At 40.9% G+C, this 17,719-nt stretch overlaps 1 protein-coding gene across 3 annotated transcripts in view; it reads left to right on the top strand.

Moving 5' to 3' along the window:
* The window catches only part of PPP2R2A (protein phosphatase 2 regulatory subunit Balpha), a 73,029-nt gene extending 58,287 nt beyond the window's left edge, over positions 1-14,742 (top strand). For all 3 annotated transcript variants that reach the window (XM_035138790.2, XM_035138789.2, XM_035138791.2), the window contains exons 5-10: positions 1,659-1,771; positions 3,058-3,235; positions 3,803-3,967; positions 5,109-5,278; positions 5,974-6,065; positions 13,966-14,742. In XM_035138790.2, the coding sequence (XP_034994681.1) occupies positions 1,659-1,771; positions 3,058-3,235; positions 3,803-3,967; positions 5,109-5,278; positions 5,974-6,065; positions 13,966-14,245 (998 nt within the window). In that variant the 3' untranslated portion in view covers positions 14,246-14,742. The remainder of the gene's footprint in view (positions 1-1,658; positions 1,772-3,057; positions 3,236-3,802; positions 3,968-5,108; positions 5,279-5,973; positions 6,066-13,965) is intronic.
* The last annotated feature ends 2,977 nt before the right edge of the window (positions 14,743-17,719 follow it).

Here is a 17,719-nt window from a genome sequence, read left to right as displayed (position 1 = left end):
GTAGTGTCAGATTTTTATCCAATACTTTAGTTTTCCCTTTATTCAGCTTAAAACCCGCCACACTGCCAAACTCTTGAATTATCTGCAGTGCTCTCACTGCACTCTGTTCGGGATTCTGCAAAGTCAATACTAAATCATCTGCAAAGGCCTTTAACTTATATTGTTTCGAACCCACTGTAATCCCTTTGACACCTTCATCGCTCCTTATCATATTCAACAAAACCTCTAGTACAGAAATAAATAACGGGGGAGAGTGGGCACCCTTGTCTTGTTCCTTTCTCAATTCTTATCTCATCTGATACCACATTATTTACAATAATCTTCGCTCTTTGCTCAGAATAGATACCATTAAGCCCATTAACAAAATTTTGGCCAACCTCCATTTTTTCAAAATTTCTTTTCATAAAATTCCAAGATAATATTTCTTGGAATCATACCACAATGTTTAGCAGGCGGTATATTACAATGTTGGAAAGCAGTTATTGCCCAGCCCTCCTTCCTGTCTCCCTTCTCAAATCAAGCCCTATCCAACTCTCTCAGAAACTTCTCCTTTTATTCTCCCTCCCAAAATGCTGCTCCTCCTTCCTCCGTGGCCAGCTGACTTTGTTATCAGTCAGGGAGAAGCTCCAGCACTTTGGTGGTTTCTTCAGGACTGTATCACTAGACTCTAGTCTGGCTCTGCTGTCTGTCCCATCAGGATTCCTGAATGTAAGATCTGAAGCCCAGGATTCTGTCATATTCTTCTTTGGCTCCTTGACAGGCTGTGCACTTTGGCGTTCCTACTTCAAAAAGAGGGCTTCTTTGTTGCCTTTAGTTCTGTGCTATAAGGCATGAAATTAGACTTGAAAACATCTTTTCATGGTTCTGCAAGCTGTTCTGAGTAACCTGCACGGTAGTCAGAACCATTGTTTATACTGTCCTTTGCCCCCATGCCCCCACTGCTGCTAAGCCTAAAATATGTGTAACAGAAATAAATCCATAGGCAACCCCCAGTTTAGCCCCACCCACATTTCCATTCTTTCTCTTGTCTCTTTAGCATTGGAATTTGGATTGTAATCTCCTCAGGAATGGGACCTGTACTTTGTAATGTATCATTCAGGTTGACCAGCTGGTAAAAAGCGTTCTACTAAGCAGACTGGCTCTGGGTTACACAGCTGAGTGATAGTCAATTTAAAAGAAATACAAAGTAGACACCAGTGGCAGAGATCTGTTCATCCAGCTGGGAATTATTGTTGGAACAAAAATGTCTTCATTTGTTTCCGGATTGCGGGCATAAGAATGCTGTTCCACAGATTAGGGCAGCCACCCTTTCCTATACGATAGGGGTAATTAACCTGTGGCCCTCCAGATATTGCTGGACAACAACTCCCATCATCCCTTGACTATCTGCTATGCTGGCTGGGGGCGATGGGAGTTGGAGACCACCAGTATCCCGAAGACTACAAATTAGCTACCTCTGCTATTGGAAATTATTCAAAGCCAGGGCACTATCAGCCCACTGTTCAGCATCAGTGGAAGAAAGGTTCATTTAAAAATAAAAGCTATGAACAAGTTTTAACTAGCTGCAATTGTCTTCCCTTGTGCAATCAGTAAGTTTTATTGGTGGTGGTTTCGGTACTCTTAACAGTGCTCACTGTGACCACTGTGATGTGTTTCAGATAAAACAATAAAACTATGGAAAATCAGTGAACGGGATAAAAGACCGGAGGGCTATAACTTGAAAGAAGAAGATGGGCGGTATAGGGACCCTACTACAGTCACAACATTACGGGTGAGTAGCACTTTCATTTGTCATGTGTGGCAAGCACTTAATGTCAAGGGTGCAACATGCATAGTCTTGATTTCCCCACAGTGGCGCATGGTTTGAAAACAGGCTTCAGATCAGATGCTGGCTAACTGTGGTTTGGCATGGTGTCCAAATCAACAGATAATCACTACAGCTATTTCTCCAACTCCAAAGGCCCAGTGCCATGTTGAGCAGATCAAAACAACAACCACCACTCCTATGAGCCCTGATCTTCCCATGCCAAGAGATGTTGGCTTTCTGCCTCTCATGCTGATAGCATTTGGTGGTGCACTTCCCTGTTAGAGTAAGTTTCGTTTCCAAAAACTGTGAGAAGATTCTTGAAGATTCTTGAAGCATTGAGGTGCAAGATTGTTTAGTCTACAGCAGCTTTAAATAGATGTGGGCCACTTAGCTGTGGACTTGCATGATTCCTACAGGGGAGAGACTGCTGAGCTGTGTGCAGGCAGCATGTAGGATTGAAGTGACAAGATTGATATTGTCTTTCAAGTAAACAATGCTTGACTGAGCTTTACTGCTTTCATGAGTGTTTAATTGCCATCGGCCATGCACAACTTGATCCTTTCAACACTTAAGCTGTACCATCGTCACTCTGCTGTGCGAGGGATCTAGCATACATGCAAGGAAGTGATGCTGGACCACCCTCAAGATTTATGGTTGGAGATCATAAAATCTTCTTCATTCCCCAATGATACAGTGGAAGGGAAACACAGGGGAGGCAGCTCCAGGGCACTTTTTGCAGGACAGGAGTGAATGTGACATCTGATGAAGCACTGGGTGAATTGATGGATCCTCCTTGCTTTGGCAAGTGAACGAGGTGATAAGAAGGCATTCATTCATGTTTTCTTATTGTTTGTGATAGATTAGCATAGAGGAAGTCAACTAATCAAACAGAGGTTGGACACTTTCTTCCTTTTCTTTGCTGGGGTTTGTACTCTGTGCTTGCATTTTAAATGGTAATACTTGCTTGTATAATCATTTGCCAGATCTCTTTTACAAGCTGAATTTATTTTAGAAACATCTATTCCATCACTGTCAACTGATTCTAGTAAACTGGGTATTGTACTGTGCACTGTTGTTGTTTTGTGGGGTAGAGGTATATGTGCATATCTAGCTCAACATAGCTGCCTGCATTTTTGAGCTCTTCGTGGAGGGACAGGGCATTGGGGTCTGTTATGATGTGTTCCTGCACTTCAGAATTTGCCACTACTTCGCTGCTGCTGAAGATGTCTCTGTTCCCTTGTACTTTGCAGGTGCCAGTATTCAGGCCCATGGATCTCATGGTGGAAGCCAGTCCACGAAGAATATTTGCCAATGCACATACATACCACATTAACTCTATCTCCATCAATAGTGATTATGAAACATACCTGTCTGCTGATGACCTACGGATTAACTTGTGGCACCTGGAAATTACAGACAGAAGTTTTAGTATCCTTTTCTCCAAAATGTATTTATATTGTATTTATATTCAATTCGGTGGAAGATCATTTGATTTATCTTAGAGTTGTACTGCCTTCCTTCCTTCCTTCCTTCCTTCCTTCCTTCCTTCCTTCCTTCCTTCCTTTTCTGCTGTGAAAAAGATGAATTCCATGTCAGGGAACATTAGGACCATATCAAAAACAAAACTTCCAGTATTATATAAATCTGTGGTACAACAAGTCTTGGAGTATTGTGCGCAGTTGACTGGACAAAAAGAATATTGTGGAACTGGAAAAGTGTGAAATTGGGCAAAAAAAATGACACAGGCTGCTGGAGCAACTCTCTTACAAGGCAAGGTTCTATTTAATGGTGTATTGGGGAAGGAAGCATGGGGAAATGTGGTAGAGATTTACAAAATGTATATGGCTTGGATAACATGGGTAGAAAGGGTTTTCTCCCCCATAGTACTGGAATCTAAAGAGCAGCATTCTCCAGAAATCTGATGGTTGGTTAGAGTGCAAAACAGGGGCTGTGAAACTTGCTAAAAGGAGAGTCCTTAACGTAATAAATCTCTAGATATTGTAGATATTAAGCCTGCCAACATGGAAGAACTGACAGAGGTGATAACGGCAGCAGAATTCCATCCAAACAGCTGTAACACATTCGTATACAGCAGTAGCAAAGGAACAATCCGTCTTTGTGACATGAGGGCTTCTGCACTCTGTGACAGGCATTCAAAATGTAAGTAGTTTCTTTCAGTACTAATCAACTTCTTGTTGCTGTTTCTTCTCTCTTTCAAGAAAATCAAGCAAGAAAATGTAGAGGGTGCTTAAGCTTGTCAACCCCAAGGGGTGCCATAACCCTGTAGAAACAATGCAGTTGCTTCCCTCCACTGCTACTCAGCATGGTGGAGCAGCACACAAGCCATAGTAATGAGACTATGGTAGAGGCAAACAGCTAGTCTGTACCATTCCTCCAAGTCCATTCAAGACAGTAGAAGTTCACTCAAGGCCTAGAAAGATTGGTTTCAGAACGTGGCGCTTTGAGGATTTCACATTATTGTTGTTTTGAAAACAAGTTTCTGTCTATCAGTGGCTGCAGAGATGCTCTGAAAAGTTTGTGGGCAGTGCTTGTTGAGATCTTAATAGCCAGACTTGGAGTGGGTGAAGGTGGCTGAATTATTTCCAGTGGCTGACAGTTAGACTTCAGACTGCTCCATACTTCCCCCCATGTTTATTAGCAAATTGCTTTCATTTTTTAAAAAAGGTATTCTACAAAGTTCAGTTTGCATAGTCTTTGCAGAAGTTGAATGCCCATCTGTCATGGATACTTGAGTTGAGATTCCTGTGTTTGCAGGCGGTTGGACTAGATGCCCTCAGGGGACCCTCCAATTCTACAATTCTATGATCCTATATAGGCTGGTAGATTTGGATATTTTTGGCACAAAAAGTAGTTTGCCTGGCTGGAGACTTTGAACCACTTACACCAGGCATCCCCAAACTTCGGCCCTCCAGATGTTTTGGCCTACAACTCCCATGATCCCTAGCTAACAGGACCAGTGGTCAGGGATGATGGGAATTGTAGTCCAAAACATCTGGAGGGCCGAAGTTTGGGGAAGCCTGACTTACACCTTTCCTGGGAAATGTATCCATCTGTATAAGGAGGTCTGTCTCACTTTGTGAGGTGTCTGGTTTAAAATAACAACATTGCCTCAGACTTTGTTTGTTTTTCAATCAGGCAACTAAAGTGTAAAATTTCTCTTCACATCCATTTGAGATCCCCAGTAGTAATATTACTCATTTTTTGCTTCAATGTGCATGAGAAAAGAATGTTTATCTTCATGAAATGTGATAAAACCACTGTGATTATCTTCTGCTTGCAGTGTTTGAAGAGCCAGAAGACCCTAGCAACCGATCATTTTTCTCCGAAATCATCTCCTCCATATCTGATGTCAAATTCAGCCACAGTGGTCGATATATGATGACTAGGGATTATCTGTCCGTGAAAATTTGGGATTTAAATATGGAAAACAGACCTGTGGAAACGTACCAGGTATGCTATGAAGATATTGAGTCTCAGATTTGACTTCGGAAATCAGCGTATGTGTCTAAGTAATACATACGTTCCTTGAATCTGCACGGATGAGACCTTTTTTAATATATATATTTAATTGATTTTTCTTTTTTAAAAAAAAGGTAAAGGACCCCCCTGACAGTTAAGTCCAGTCACAAATGACTCTGGGGTTGTGGCGCTCATCTAGCTTTACTGGCTGAGGGAGCCAACGTTTTTCTGCAGACAGTTTTTCTGGGTCATGTGTCCAGCATGACTAAGCCGCTTCTGGCGAAACCAGAGCAGCGCACGGAAATGCCGTTTACCTTCCCGCCAGAGCAGTACCTATTTATTTACTTGCACTTTGACATGCTTTCGAACTGCTAGGTTGGCAGGAGCTGGGACCGAGCAACGGGAGCTCACCCTGTCGCGGGGATTCGAACCTCCAACCTTCTGATTGACAAGCCCTAGACTCAGTGGTTTAGTCCACAGCGCCACCCAATTTTTCTTAAGAATACTTTAATTGAACAACGTAAGATAAAAATAAAAAGTGGAAAATAAAATATGTACTTTATCAATTTTAACAATTACAATTCCATATTTGGCTTCATAATAGATACTGATGTTTTTTTTAAAAAAAAAATTGAACAATTCATTTATTGTCGTCATGTCCAACCACTGCGTCTCCTCCTCCTTAGGTACATGAATACCTCAGAAGTAAACTTTGTTCACTTTATGAAAATGACTGCATTTTTGACAAGTTTGAGTGCTGCTGGAATGGATCAGACAGGCAAGTCTCGACTTATTTTGTTTTCTTTTATTTCTGAGCACTTGAATGCATGCTGGTGGTTTAAAGTACTACTTCCTTGCTTGGGCAATACCTGAATGAAATGTGCTTCCCTCCCCTCCCTTATCTCAGTTTCACATTTTTGCCTTAAACCAGATGTTCAGGAGACTATTTGGGGGGGGGGCAGGGAGGTGAAAAGAACTTCTTGTTGACTTGTCATTTTCGTTCATTCAGCTGTCATAGTTTTACTGTTCTGGTCTCCTGCCATGTGGCTTTGTCTCAGGATACTTTGTGGATTCCAGATGAACTGTATTAATAATCCCCCAACCTCCTGCTTCAAGGGAGCCTTGTGCAAATGCATGCCATTAAAAAAAAATTGACCATGTACTCCACCTATAAAACCGTGTGTGTGTGTGTGTATTTGTTTCCAAGTCATTCATAAATTTATTTGTCAGATTTTCAATTTTACGAACACCAAATAAAATCTGAAAACTCTCTCCCTCTTTTGTGGATCCTTATTTTAGAATCCCACCCACCCCATATCTCCTTTATAATTCCAATTTTTAATAAATCCTTAATATTCCTTAGTTCAGATTTTTAACTACAAGTTATAAATCAATCCTGCTAATGAATTTAATTGTTTACAATAATTTTTCAGATAAATTATATACTTTCCCCATTCTTTAGTAAAAGTTTATTCTTTGTGGTTTCTAATTCTTCCTGTTAATTTTGGCATAGTCCATTAATTTCCTCTGCCATTCTTCCTTGGTTGGCTCCATATCTTCCTTCTATCTCTGGGCTAGCAGCATCCGGGCAGCTGTGGTCGCACATATGAACAGCTTTTTCTGATCTTTCAATATCTACGCACCTGAAAGAAAAACTTCTGATTTCTTTGAAAAAGTTATCTTTAACATTTTTTCAACTCATCATATATCATCTCCCCAAAGTTTTTTATTGCCTTACATGACCACCACATGTGGTAAAAGGTGCTCTCCTTCTCTTTACATTTCTGGCATACATTTTATTTTGATTTATGCATTTTAGCTGGTTTACTAGAAGTTAAATACCATCGGTACATCATTTTCATATAGTTTTCTTTAAAAGTACAGCATGCTGTAAATTCTATGTCTATGTTCCATAATCTCTCCCACATTGTCATTTCAATATTATAGCCAAAGTCCCTCGCCCAGTATATCACCACTGATTTGACCTGCTCATCTTCTGTTTGCCATTTGTACATTTTGGAAATTTATTTACTTTTATTGTCTATTCTTTTTCAAATTGGGAGATTTTAGTCGAAAAAGCATTTTAAAATCCAATTTAAATACTTCATTAAACTGATACTACTGCAGCCAATTGATTACTAAACCTCTTATATCTTCAAGTCTCCTTAATTTTATCTCTTGATATGCTTCCATATCACCCAATAGTTTCTCATTTCTGAATTTCACATAGGTTGCCTCTATTGGAGAGAGACACCACAGTGTTTTTGTTCTATTTTTTATTTTATTTTTTGTATTTACAGTGGTACCTCTATTTACAAATTTAATCCGCTCCGAATGCACATTCGTATGTAGAAAAATTTGTAAGTCAAATTGCGGTTTCCCATAGGAATGCATTGGAGACAGATTAATTTGTTCCGGAGCCTAGAAAAAAGACTTTAAAGTGCACTTTAAAGGCATGCAAACTGCACAGCAACATTACCTTTCAGTGCAGGGAGCACAGGTGGCAGCGGTGAGGGCCCGATCCGGCCGTAGGCCGAACAGCAGGGTGGCGGGAGCGCTGGCGGCGGCAGTGAGGGGCCGATTCGGCCCAGCGGAGTGGCGGGAGCACTGGCGGTGGTGGCGAGGGGTGGAGCCGGCTGAGCGCGGCAGTGGCGGGGGCCCGATTCGGCCGAAGGCCGAATAGCAAGGGGGCGGGAGCCAGCTGAGCGTGGCGGCGGCGAGGGCCCGATTTGGCCCAGTGGGGTGGCGGGAGCGGCGGTGAGGGCCCTTTGGGTGTTGAAGAAATTCGTAAGCGCACCCCAATTTTTTCTATTCGTAAGTAGAGTCATTCGTAAGTAGAGGTATCACTGTATTCCATGCTTTGTACATAGTCTTCCTTATAAGGTAAAGGTAAAGGGACCCCTGACCATTAGGTCCAGTCGCAGACGACTCTGGGCTTGTGGCGCTCATCTCGATCTATTGGCCGAGGGAGCCGGCGTACAGCTTCCAGGTCATGTGGCCAGCATGACTAAGCCGCTTCTGGCGAAACCAGAGCAGCACATGGAAACACCGTTTACCTTCCTGCCAGAGTGGTACCTATTTATCTACTTGCACTTTGATGTGCTTTCGAACTGCTAGGTGGGCAGGAGTTGGGACCAAGCAACGGGAGCTCACCCCGTCGCGGGGATTCGAACCGCCGACCTTCTGATTGGCAAGCCCTAGGCTCTGTGGTTTAACCCACAGGGCCTTATAACATGATTCAAAAAGCCCTTATGGGCTTTAACCTTGTCATACCACAATATGCATGCCAACCAAACCTATTATCATGTCCTTCCGGATCCAAAACATAAGTATTTTCTAATGATATCCATTCTTTTAACCAGCAAGGACAGGATGCCTCATAATATAATCTCAGATCTGGCAGGGAGACTCCACCTCTCTCTTTTGAATCTATCAACAATTTGTATTTTCTTCTTGGTTTCTTCCCCTGCCAGTGGTATCTTTTCGCCATTGTATAAAACATTCTGTATTGCTGATCACTAGCACTGGTTGAAGTAGAAATAACATTTTTGGTAGCACATTAATTTTTATCACTGATACCCTCCCCAATAAGGACAGATTCATCCTTCACCACACATCTAGGTTTTTCTTAATCCCCCCCTTTTCTGTATCTTTAAACATCAATGCCACTTGCTTCCAATTTCTTACCTCCACGTTTTCTATCAGTTATATTCCTTACATTATCTTTCATCTTTCGACCTGGCAAAAACCCAGTCTGATCTTGGTGAATTATGTCCTTTAGTACCACTTTTATCCAGTTTGCCAATATAGCTGCAAACAGCATACAGTAATTATTTAATAGAGAAATTAAATAATATACTTTGTTACTAACAATAAGTCTGTTTCTTGTTTCAGAATAAATGTAATATAAGCATTTCTCCAAGAGTCTAGAGTCTTCCCTGTTATTAGTATCTTATTCATTACATCTTTCAATGGCTGGACAATGTTATCTTACAATTTCTTATAATACTTCGCTGACAGTTCATCTGGTCCTGGTGTTTTGCCCATTTTGGCTTGATTAATTGCCATCATTATGGGTGCATCGTTATGCGTGCCATTAATTTTTAAGGCTGAAAAGCAGCCTTGCCTATGGACAGTTTGGTTCTTGGCCTCCTTTTCTCATTTTAGGCCATAACTGCTAGGTCAGATTATTTATCCCTCCAGCCTGGTACCTGCTACCTGAGCCTTTTCTTTACAATGGAGATGCTGGAGAATCAAACCTGGTTCAAACCTGGTTCAAACCTGGAACCTTCAGCATACAAACCATGTGCTCTCGATGAGCTGTGGTCCCTCCTCTACAAGGAAAAGCTGCATTAAAAGCTAATGTGCACAAGCAGTTATTTAAATGTGTTGTGTATCTGTATTCCAGTTACTGCTTTCGTATCCAAACTTTCCTCCTATAGCCTGAATAATAAGTGTCCCTGTCAGTTCGATTGCTGGAGCAAACAGGGAGCAATATTTAATTTTCATACTCCATATGGATGCTGGGTAATCTGTATGTGGCTGCGATTTTGTTCTGGATTTTTATGGATTTTTTTCTTTAAAGAAATACAATAAATAAAGAATTTAAATATAAAGAAAGGGATGATGATGCAGTTCTTCCTGGACAATGCAGTCCAGAGTGCCTGATTGATTAGTAAAACATCCTTCCTGGGACAGAGTGAATACAAACAAGTTGAAACATTGCATAGGAGAATGATAGACTATCTTCCCGCATATTGGAGGCTTCTCCACCTACACCTTGAAGAGCTGCATTCCAAGCAAGCAATCTAATTCAGTGTCTGATCAGACTACAGGTTTATTAGTCTAGCTCTACTACACAGGAACTTGTGCCTGATCATCTCATCTGTCTCCTGAGAAATCTCTTATGTGGGACAAGAAGCTGCAGTTAGAACTGGACATGGAATAACTGATTGGTTCAAAATTGGGAAAGGAGTACGACATGGCTGTATATTGTTTCCCTGCTTATTTAACTTATATGCAGAATTCATCATGCGAAAGGCTGGACTGGATGAATCACAAGCCAGAATTAAGACTGCCAGAAGAAATATCAACAACCTCAGATATGCTGATGACACAACCTTAATGGCAGAAAGTGAGGAGGAATTAAAGAACCTTTTAATGAAGGTGAAAGAGGAGAGTGCAAAATATGGTCTGAAGCTCAACATCAAAAAAACTAAGATCATGGCCACTGGTCCCATCACCTCCTGGCAAATAGAAGGGGAAGAAATGGAGGCAGTGAGAGATTTTACTTTCTTGGGTTCCATGATCACTGCAGATGGTGACAGCAGTCACGAAATTAAAAGACGCCTGCTTCTTGGGAGAAAAGCAATGACAAACCTAGACAGCATCTTAAAAAACAGAGATATCACCTTGCCGACAAAGGTCCGTATAGTTAAAGCTATGGTTTTCCCAGTAGTGATGTATGGAAGTGAGAGCTGGACCATAAAGAAAGCTGATCGCCGAAGAATTGATGCTTTTGAATTATGGTCTGGAGGAGACCCTTGAGAGTCCCATGGACTGCAAGAAGATCAAACCTATCCATTCTGAAGGAAATCAGCCCTGAGTGCTCACTAGAAGGACAGATTGTGAAGCTGAGACTCCAATACTTTGGCCACCTCATGAGAAGAGAAGACTCCCTGGAAAAGACCCTGATTCTGGGAAAGATTGAGGGCACTAGGAGAAGGGGACGACAGAGGACGAGATGGTTGGACAGTGTTCTCGAAGCCACCAACATGAGTCTGACCAAACTGCGGGAGGCAGTGCAAGACAGGAGTGCCTGGCGTGCTATGGTCCATGGGGTCACGAAGAGTCGGACACAACTAAACGACTAAACAACAACAACTACACAGGAGTGATGTGACCCTTTTCTGGTTCTTGGGAGTGTGAAAGTGTCATAAGTGTCAAGAGGGCTTGTCACTATTCCCAGTATAGCACGAACTGTTTCCTGGAAATAAAATATGAAGTCAGTCATAGGAATGGCAGTCCTGTAAGAGACTTTGGGTGTAGTAGTTATGAGTGTCAAATTTTCACTAGGGCGTGAAGCTCCCTGGGTTATCTTGCACAAGTTGCCATCTCACAGGCTGTCCTATGCCATAAAGTTGTTGGCAAAATGAAGAGGAACCACATTTGCTGCCCTGAGTGCCTGGGATTTAAAATGTTCTAAACAAATTAACGGATTTCTTTTTTCTTTTTGGAATAAATTTGTATCAGTTTTCATTTACAGTCCAATAATAGCCTCATTATAACAATACCAATTTATAATACAGTTATTAATACCAACCATTCAAGTACCGAATTATATAATTTAATTAAACTGACCCCTCCCCACATGCTAGATTTTATTATTTTATTATTTCCTATATTTCTGCGTTCCAAAATCTTACTAGTTTCAATTACATTCCGGTCATAATAATAATCCTTTATACAACAACTGCAATATTAATAACTTCTATTCATGTTGACACATTAAATGTTTTATAAAACTTCAAGTGAGGAACTCAAACTATACCCTTGTTCTTCCTGTGTGTGGCAATTATTTTGTCCATGGTGTTTCGTTGTAAGATGCTATGTCTTTCTTTCCCCCAATTGTTGCTGTTATCCGCCATGCCTCGGACGGAGCTGATATTCCATTGTTATTCCAGAAATTTCTCCAGCGCTCCGTCTCGTGCTTCATTGTTTTGCACCAAGAACTTTAACAACAGCTGCAAAATTCACTCTGTCCCAGTAAATAAACTGTTGTCACCATTTCCCCCCTCAGCCTGGGAAAAAGAGTGGTCAGACTGCAGATGACTCAATAAAGAACCTTATCAGTTCCTTGGCAGCTCACAGACTCATTTCATCCTTCTTTCCAGCTGATTATCCTTCCAATTAAATTAAATTCCAAGTCCTCTTAGCGTTATTCAGTTCACTTCGTAGATAATAAAAAATGGGGAAGAGTCAGTTCTGAGTTTCCATCGTAAACCTTTTGCAAAATAGAGCTTCCCTCCCCTTTTCCTTTTTTTTACACACACAGTTCTGTTTGATGTTTTATAATCCAAGTTCTTCCATCCACACTTGTACAAATATAATTTGAACTAACTTTCAGAGGAGGGTTGCCAAATCATAAATGTAGAGAATAAAACTTTAAATAAAGAAACTGTAGGCTCCCCTCCTCTCGTCTTTTTCACCAAATTAAGTATTATCCCAAATTCAAACCTTAAAGTCCTTGCAGTTGGTTTTTTCCACAGTTTGTGATCTCATCTCTTCCAGCACGCACCTGTACTTTAATCCAATTAAGTTCTAATTAACAGAAGAACCTCTGCTTCTTAATGGCAGCATTGGAGGGTTTTCGCCAGTCACAGTGCCTCCCTGCCCCCCCCCCTCATTCCATGCTAGAGCCAGGTACCGAGACGAATTACGATTGAGGGAATTTGCAAGGATGATTTACTCTCAATCATCCTTGTTTTTCCTTCACCTATGATCTCCCGCTGTCTTGGGGGCTGCTTCCATTAAGGCAAAGTGGAACCGGAAGCCCAAATGAACAGATTCTTAACACAGTTTTCAAACTCTTCCAGATATTCTCAGTTCTTGGAGCTCTGAGAGAAGCCATTACAATGCTGCCATCTTGATTCTTTTGATAGTTGCAATGAGGTGGTGTTTGATTGTTTTTTGTTTTGTTTTTGGTATTTTGGAATGTCTGCATTTTTGTATGTGGGGTTGAAGGACATTCACTGTTTCTCAGTAACAGCAGACTGCTACGGCAGGGATGGGCAGCCTGTGACCTTTCAGTTACTCCTAAACTACAGCTCCCATCATCCCAGACAACTGACAGTGTTGGCTGGGACTGATGGTAATTCAAGTCCTACCTCATCTGGAGGGCAAAGTTCCCCATCCCCTTGGCAGGGATCATCACATTGCAGCCATGAATTTACCCGGCTCCTTTGGCTGAACTGCATTCACTGCAGGGTTTGATAAAACAACTTCTGACAATCCTTCTAAAAGCAAGCAATGCAGAGGTGTTACTGGGTACCTAGCAGTTTGAAAACTGTTTAATAGAGGAAGCCCTTTCAAGTGGGCATCTCAGTTCCCTTTACATGTATGTGTGTTACGTTTTATGTGTAAGGGGATTTAGTGTAAGCACTATACATGTTGGCGTTCCAGTTTCTGTTTTGTATTGGTAAAACCAGAAATTTCTGTTCAGAAATCCATTTCCTAAAGCACACATGATTCAGTACCATGACAATAGTTAATCATTAAACCGTTTGAGCACTGAGGAGGCTATCTTGCATGCAGAAGGTCCCAGGTTCAATTCCTGCCATCTCCAGTGTTTCTCTAACTTCATCCCTAGCAGCCAGGACCCCAGTGGTCAGGGATGATGGGAGTTGTCGTCCAACAACAGTTGGGGACCGAAGTTAGAGACACACTGGTGTAGACAGTGCTGATCCTAGATAAGTATACTGAGATCGATCAGCATTGATACTTAGCTGGATCAGAATATGGCAGCTTCCTATGCTCATGTTTTAAGTGCCCATGCTGATGAAATGCAATTGTATTTTTGATAGGCTATTTATTCAGCTCCCCAAATAAATAAATAAATGCAGTAAAAGCTTCTAGCAAGGGAACACACCTGGAAACTCTCTTTTGTCTTCATCTTTCAGTGTCGTCATGACTGGCTCCTACAACAACTTCTTCAGAATGTTTGATAGGAACACAAAGCGGGATATCACTTTAGAAGCATCTCGGGAAAACAATAAACCCCGCACAGTCTTAAAGCCCCGCAAAGTCTGCGCAAGCGGCAAACGGAAGAAGGACGAGATCAGTGTTGACAGCCTAGACTTCAACAAGAAAATCCTCCACACAGCCTGGCATCCCAAGGAAAATATCATTGCCGTAGCCACTACAAACAACTTGTATATATTTCAAGACAAAGTGAATTAGAGCTAGTGTTCCTAGCAGGGGAGTCCGCTTCCTGCATAGTTCAGATAGATGAATCTAGCATTTGTACCCATAAACAATAGAGGGGAGAAAACAGAGTGTGGGAGAGAGCGAGAGAGAGAAGTCCATTGTGGCACATCTTTCCCAGTATTTAAAAATGTGCCATATTTGACAACACACTCTTCTAGATAGCTATGTGGGTGGTTTCTCTCTGTTGAGGGGTTCTCCATGTCTGCTGGCCATTTAGGTGAGGCTAGGGCACTTTTTAACACGACGACGACTTGCACCATCTTGCCTAATGGACTAGAGGTTGGACTATTATCAACATTTGGTTCCTCCAGTTTTTTATGCCTTCCATTGTGATGACGTCTGCCACAGGGAAAAGCCTTCAAGTCATGCTGTGGGATTTAATTGTGTAACCTCATTACTGTATTATTTGTGGCCCTTTTTTATTATTAAACAACAGCTCGTTCTTGCTGTGGCTTGTAGCATTCCTCCTATGCCTCCTGGACTCCTTTCCCTTAAAAAAAACAAAACAAAAAAACCTTCCCCCCTCCCCTCCGCCCCATGGTGGTGGTTCATAGAGGGAAAAAAGTGAAAAGCACATAAAATGGGTCAAAGGGGTCTGTGTTGCAAAGAATAAAATGTTTTAATAAACAATTGACTGTAATCACTCTTTGCCATTTCAGACATAAAAAAATAAAGTCCTAAAAGGTGGGGAGGGGGGATTCTACTGAATAAAAGTGACAAAGAATGGTGAATCTGTTCTTTCCCCCCCTTTTTAATCTACCTCTTTATATATGAATTTCTTTTTTATTATTATTAAAAATACTGTAACTTGACGCATGATAAAATGTTTTGGCATTGATTTTAACCAGTATTATTTTTCATTAGGAAATGGAGGAAGGGTTGTTCTTTTTATTCCTATATGAAAATGTTAAAATGTCACTTTAGTATTTAAGAGCAGTTTGCATTTTTTTTAAAAAAAAAACTACAACAACCTCTTGGATTCTATTGAACAGTCATTCATTCATTTCATATACAGTATTGGTAAATGCTTCCCTTTCCCTCTCTTTCCTCTGTTAACAGAGCTCTTTGTCTGAATTGGGATGGGGGGGTTGAACTTTTGTAGACTACAATTAAGGTTTTATGGGACTAACCTTTTTCTTATGTTAACCCCTTCGTCCTAATTTTATGGAATGCCTTTTTTTAGGATCCAGGCTCACATGACAGTGCTTTTTCTTTTCCTTTTAAAAAAGATGTCATTAAAATTTCTTGTTTTTTAAGCAGTACGTCGTGCAAAATTTAATATAAAGTGATTTAAATAGTTCTAAAAATTATACTGCATTCTTGAGTATCCCTATATTTTATGTATTTCTGTTGCTACTGGTAACTTGAATGGAAATGTAGTTTTACCTTATGAGTGTTCCTTTTTTCATTTGGCTTTTCGAAACTCCTGCCATTAAAGACAAACTTGAAAAGTCACGGTGATCAGAAAATGCTTCAAGTCCACAGATAAATGACAGTAGCTGTCTGCATGTCATTCAGAATCTAAGCACTAAATAAGTCAGAAATTAAATCGTTAACAAAAGGGGGGAAACGCGATGTAAAAATCACATAGAATTTTTTTCCCTCTGGCGCCATCTGGTGTTGGATATTTATAATGCATTCAAAATGTTGTTTTTTGACTAATGTAGCTGAGCGCAAGGTGCTTATGCACCACGTTTACTATTGTGTGTGTTTAAGAACACATCTGAAACATTGTGCAAGCAGTGTGGTTTCTGTTGGGAATCCAAACCTTCAGGATTTCATTTCTAAAGTGATGTTCAGGAGCCAGGGAGAACTGCCAGACTGCCTTCAGACATGCAAAAGCTTTTTTAAAATTTGGTTGGGCAATTTTGATCAGAAGTCTATTTAGTCTCTATTTAGATAGTGGTGGGTGTTTCCACTAGCTGCTTAATGCTTGGGTGTATTGTTAATTTTAATGCTTTTAGTTTTATTGTATATTACTTTGAGTGTCTTGAAAAAGAAAGGGCATTTTACAAATACATGTAAGATTGATGGGGAAACATCTTGGAATGAAAGGTTTTCTTTCACTGCTACTGATTTCAGGATAATTCCAGTACCCAAGTGCTACCCCTGGGAATCTCCATGACTGCTTTTCAAGAATGGATGCAGGGTGTCCTTATGGAGGGGGGCGGGGGAAGTCGCTAATCACTTCCTTAATCCTTGTTCTGAACTTTGAAGATAAAGGCTTAATAAATACGTAAGCAACTTTTTTTATAGTAGCAAGGCCTCAGGATAGAAGGTTTTCCTAAGAAACTTGCTGCACTGACCCAAACCCCTGTTTTCTAGGGATGCAATATCTTGCATGCTTATTTTTAGAAAAAGTTATGTGGGACTTCAAACTGTTAGGATTGAAAGTAGTTTCCTAGATTCTTTCTGCTATTTAATATTCAGATAACTGACCCAAAACTTTTTATGAGAAAATGAGACATGGTGCAGCCTTCAGAAGATTGGATCCCTTGACAGTTGGGTCTACTCTGAACATGAACCTATCATAATCTATTTGCATGTGGAAAGCTAGTATTTTTGATCAGAATCTGGCTCTAATGGCAGTACCTCAATAAATTGTAGCCAGTGGATCAGCAATGCTGTTATTTGAAAAGTGGGGCAGAACCTACAAACGAGGTTGGATGAATGTGCTTTCTGCAACAATTGAAAATTTGACACAAATAAAGACCTAATAGTGATTAGGAGCAGAGAATAGACACAGTCACTTGACCTGAAAAGGGCCTCTGATCATGAGGGTGGTGCTGATGTCTCAGGGACTATCCGGTAGTAACCTGTGACATAACCATACAAGCAGTAAGCTTTTATCACAAAAGGTGGTTTGAATACTTTTCCCATAGGAAAAAAATATTGACTTGAGTGAAGATGTGCCAGTGGCACATTTATAAAGCGATCCGCTGCAAACACCTTAAAATTATTATTGGTCTTGTCACAGAGGGATCCTGTATGACGTAAATAATCTGCTAACCAAAGTGACATCCAATTTTGTCATATGTTGACATTCACATAATCTATGCACCACTTTAGAACTGTGTTTAGGCAGTTTGCGCATATATAAAGCACATTCTGGTATTTGTGACTCACACTCCTGAGCAGTATTTTCTGATAATAGTCACACCAAACAAAGATTTGGAACCCAGTCCTATACATGCCCGGGGGACATCTGAGCCTGCAGACTTCTTTGTGTCCCCAAATGATGTTATTTCACAGAAAATCTTGAGCGAGAAGGAAGATTGACTCTCTTGTTTTGTTTGTTGGTTTTTGCTACCTATTTTCCCCACAGCTATACATTAAATTCCTGGATTTAGTTTTCCTGTGGACAGCTAGCTTCCCCACCACGTATGTGCCGAGGGAAGGAAAACAGCGGCAGAAAGGAGGGCGAAGCGCGCCTACACCGCTAATGCT

Source organism: Zootoca vivipara, chromosome 15, assembly GCF_963506605.1.
Source record: "Zootoca vivipara chromosome 15, rZooViv1.1, whole genome shotgun sequence".
Lineage (NCBI taxonomy): Eukaryota > Metazoa > Chordata > Lepidosauria > Squamata > Lacertidae > Zootoca > Zootoca vivipara.
This window is presented reverse-complemented; position numbering and strand designations above follow the sequence as displayed.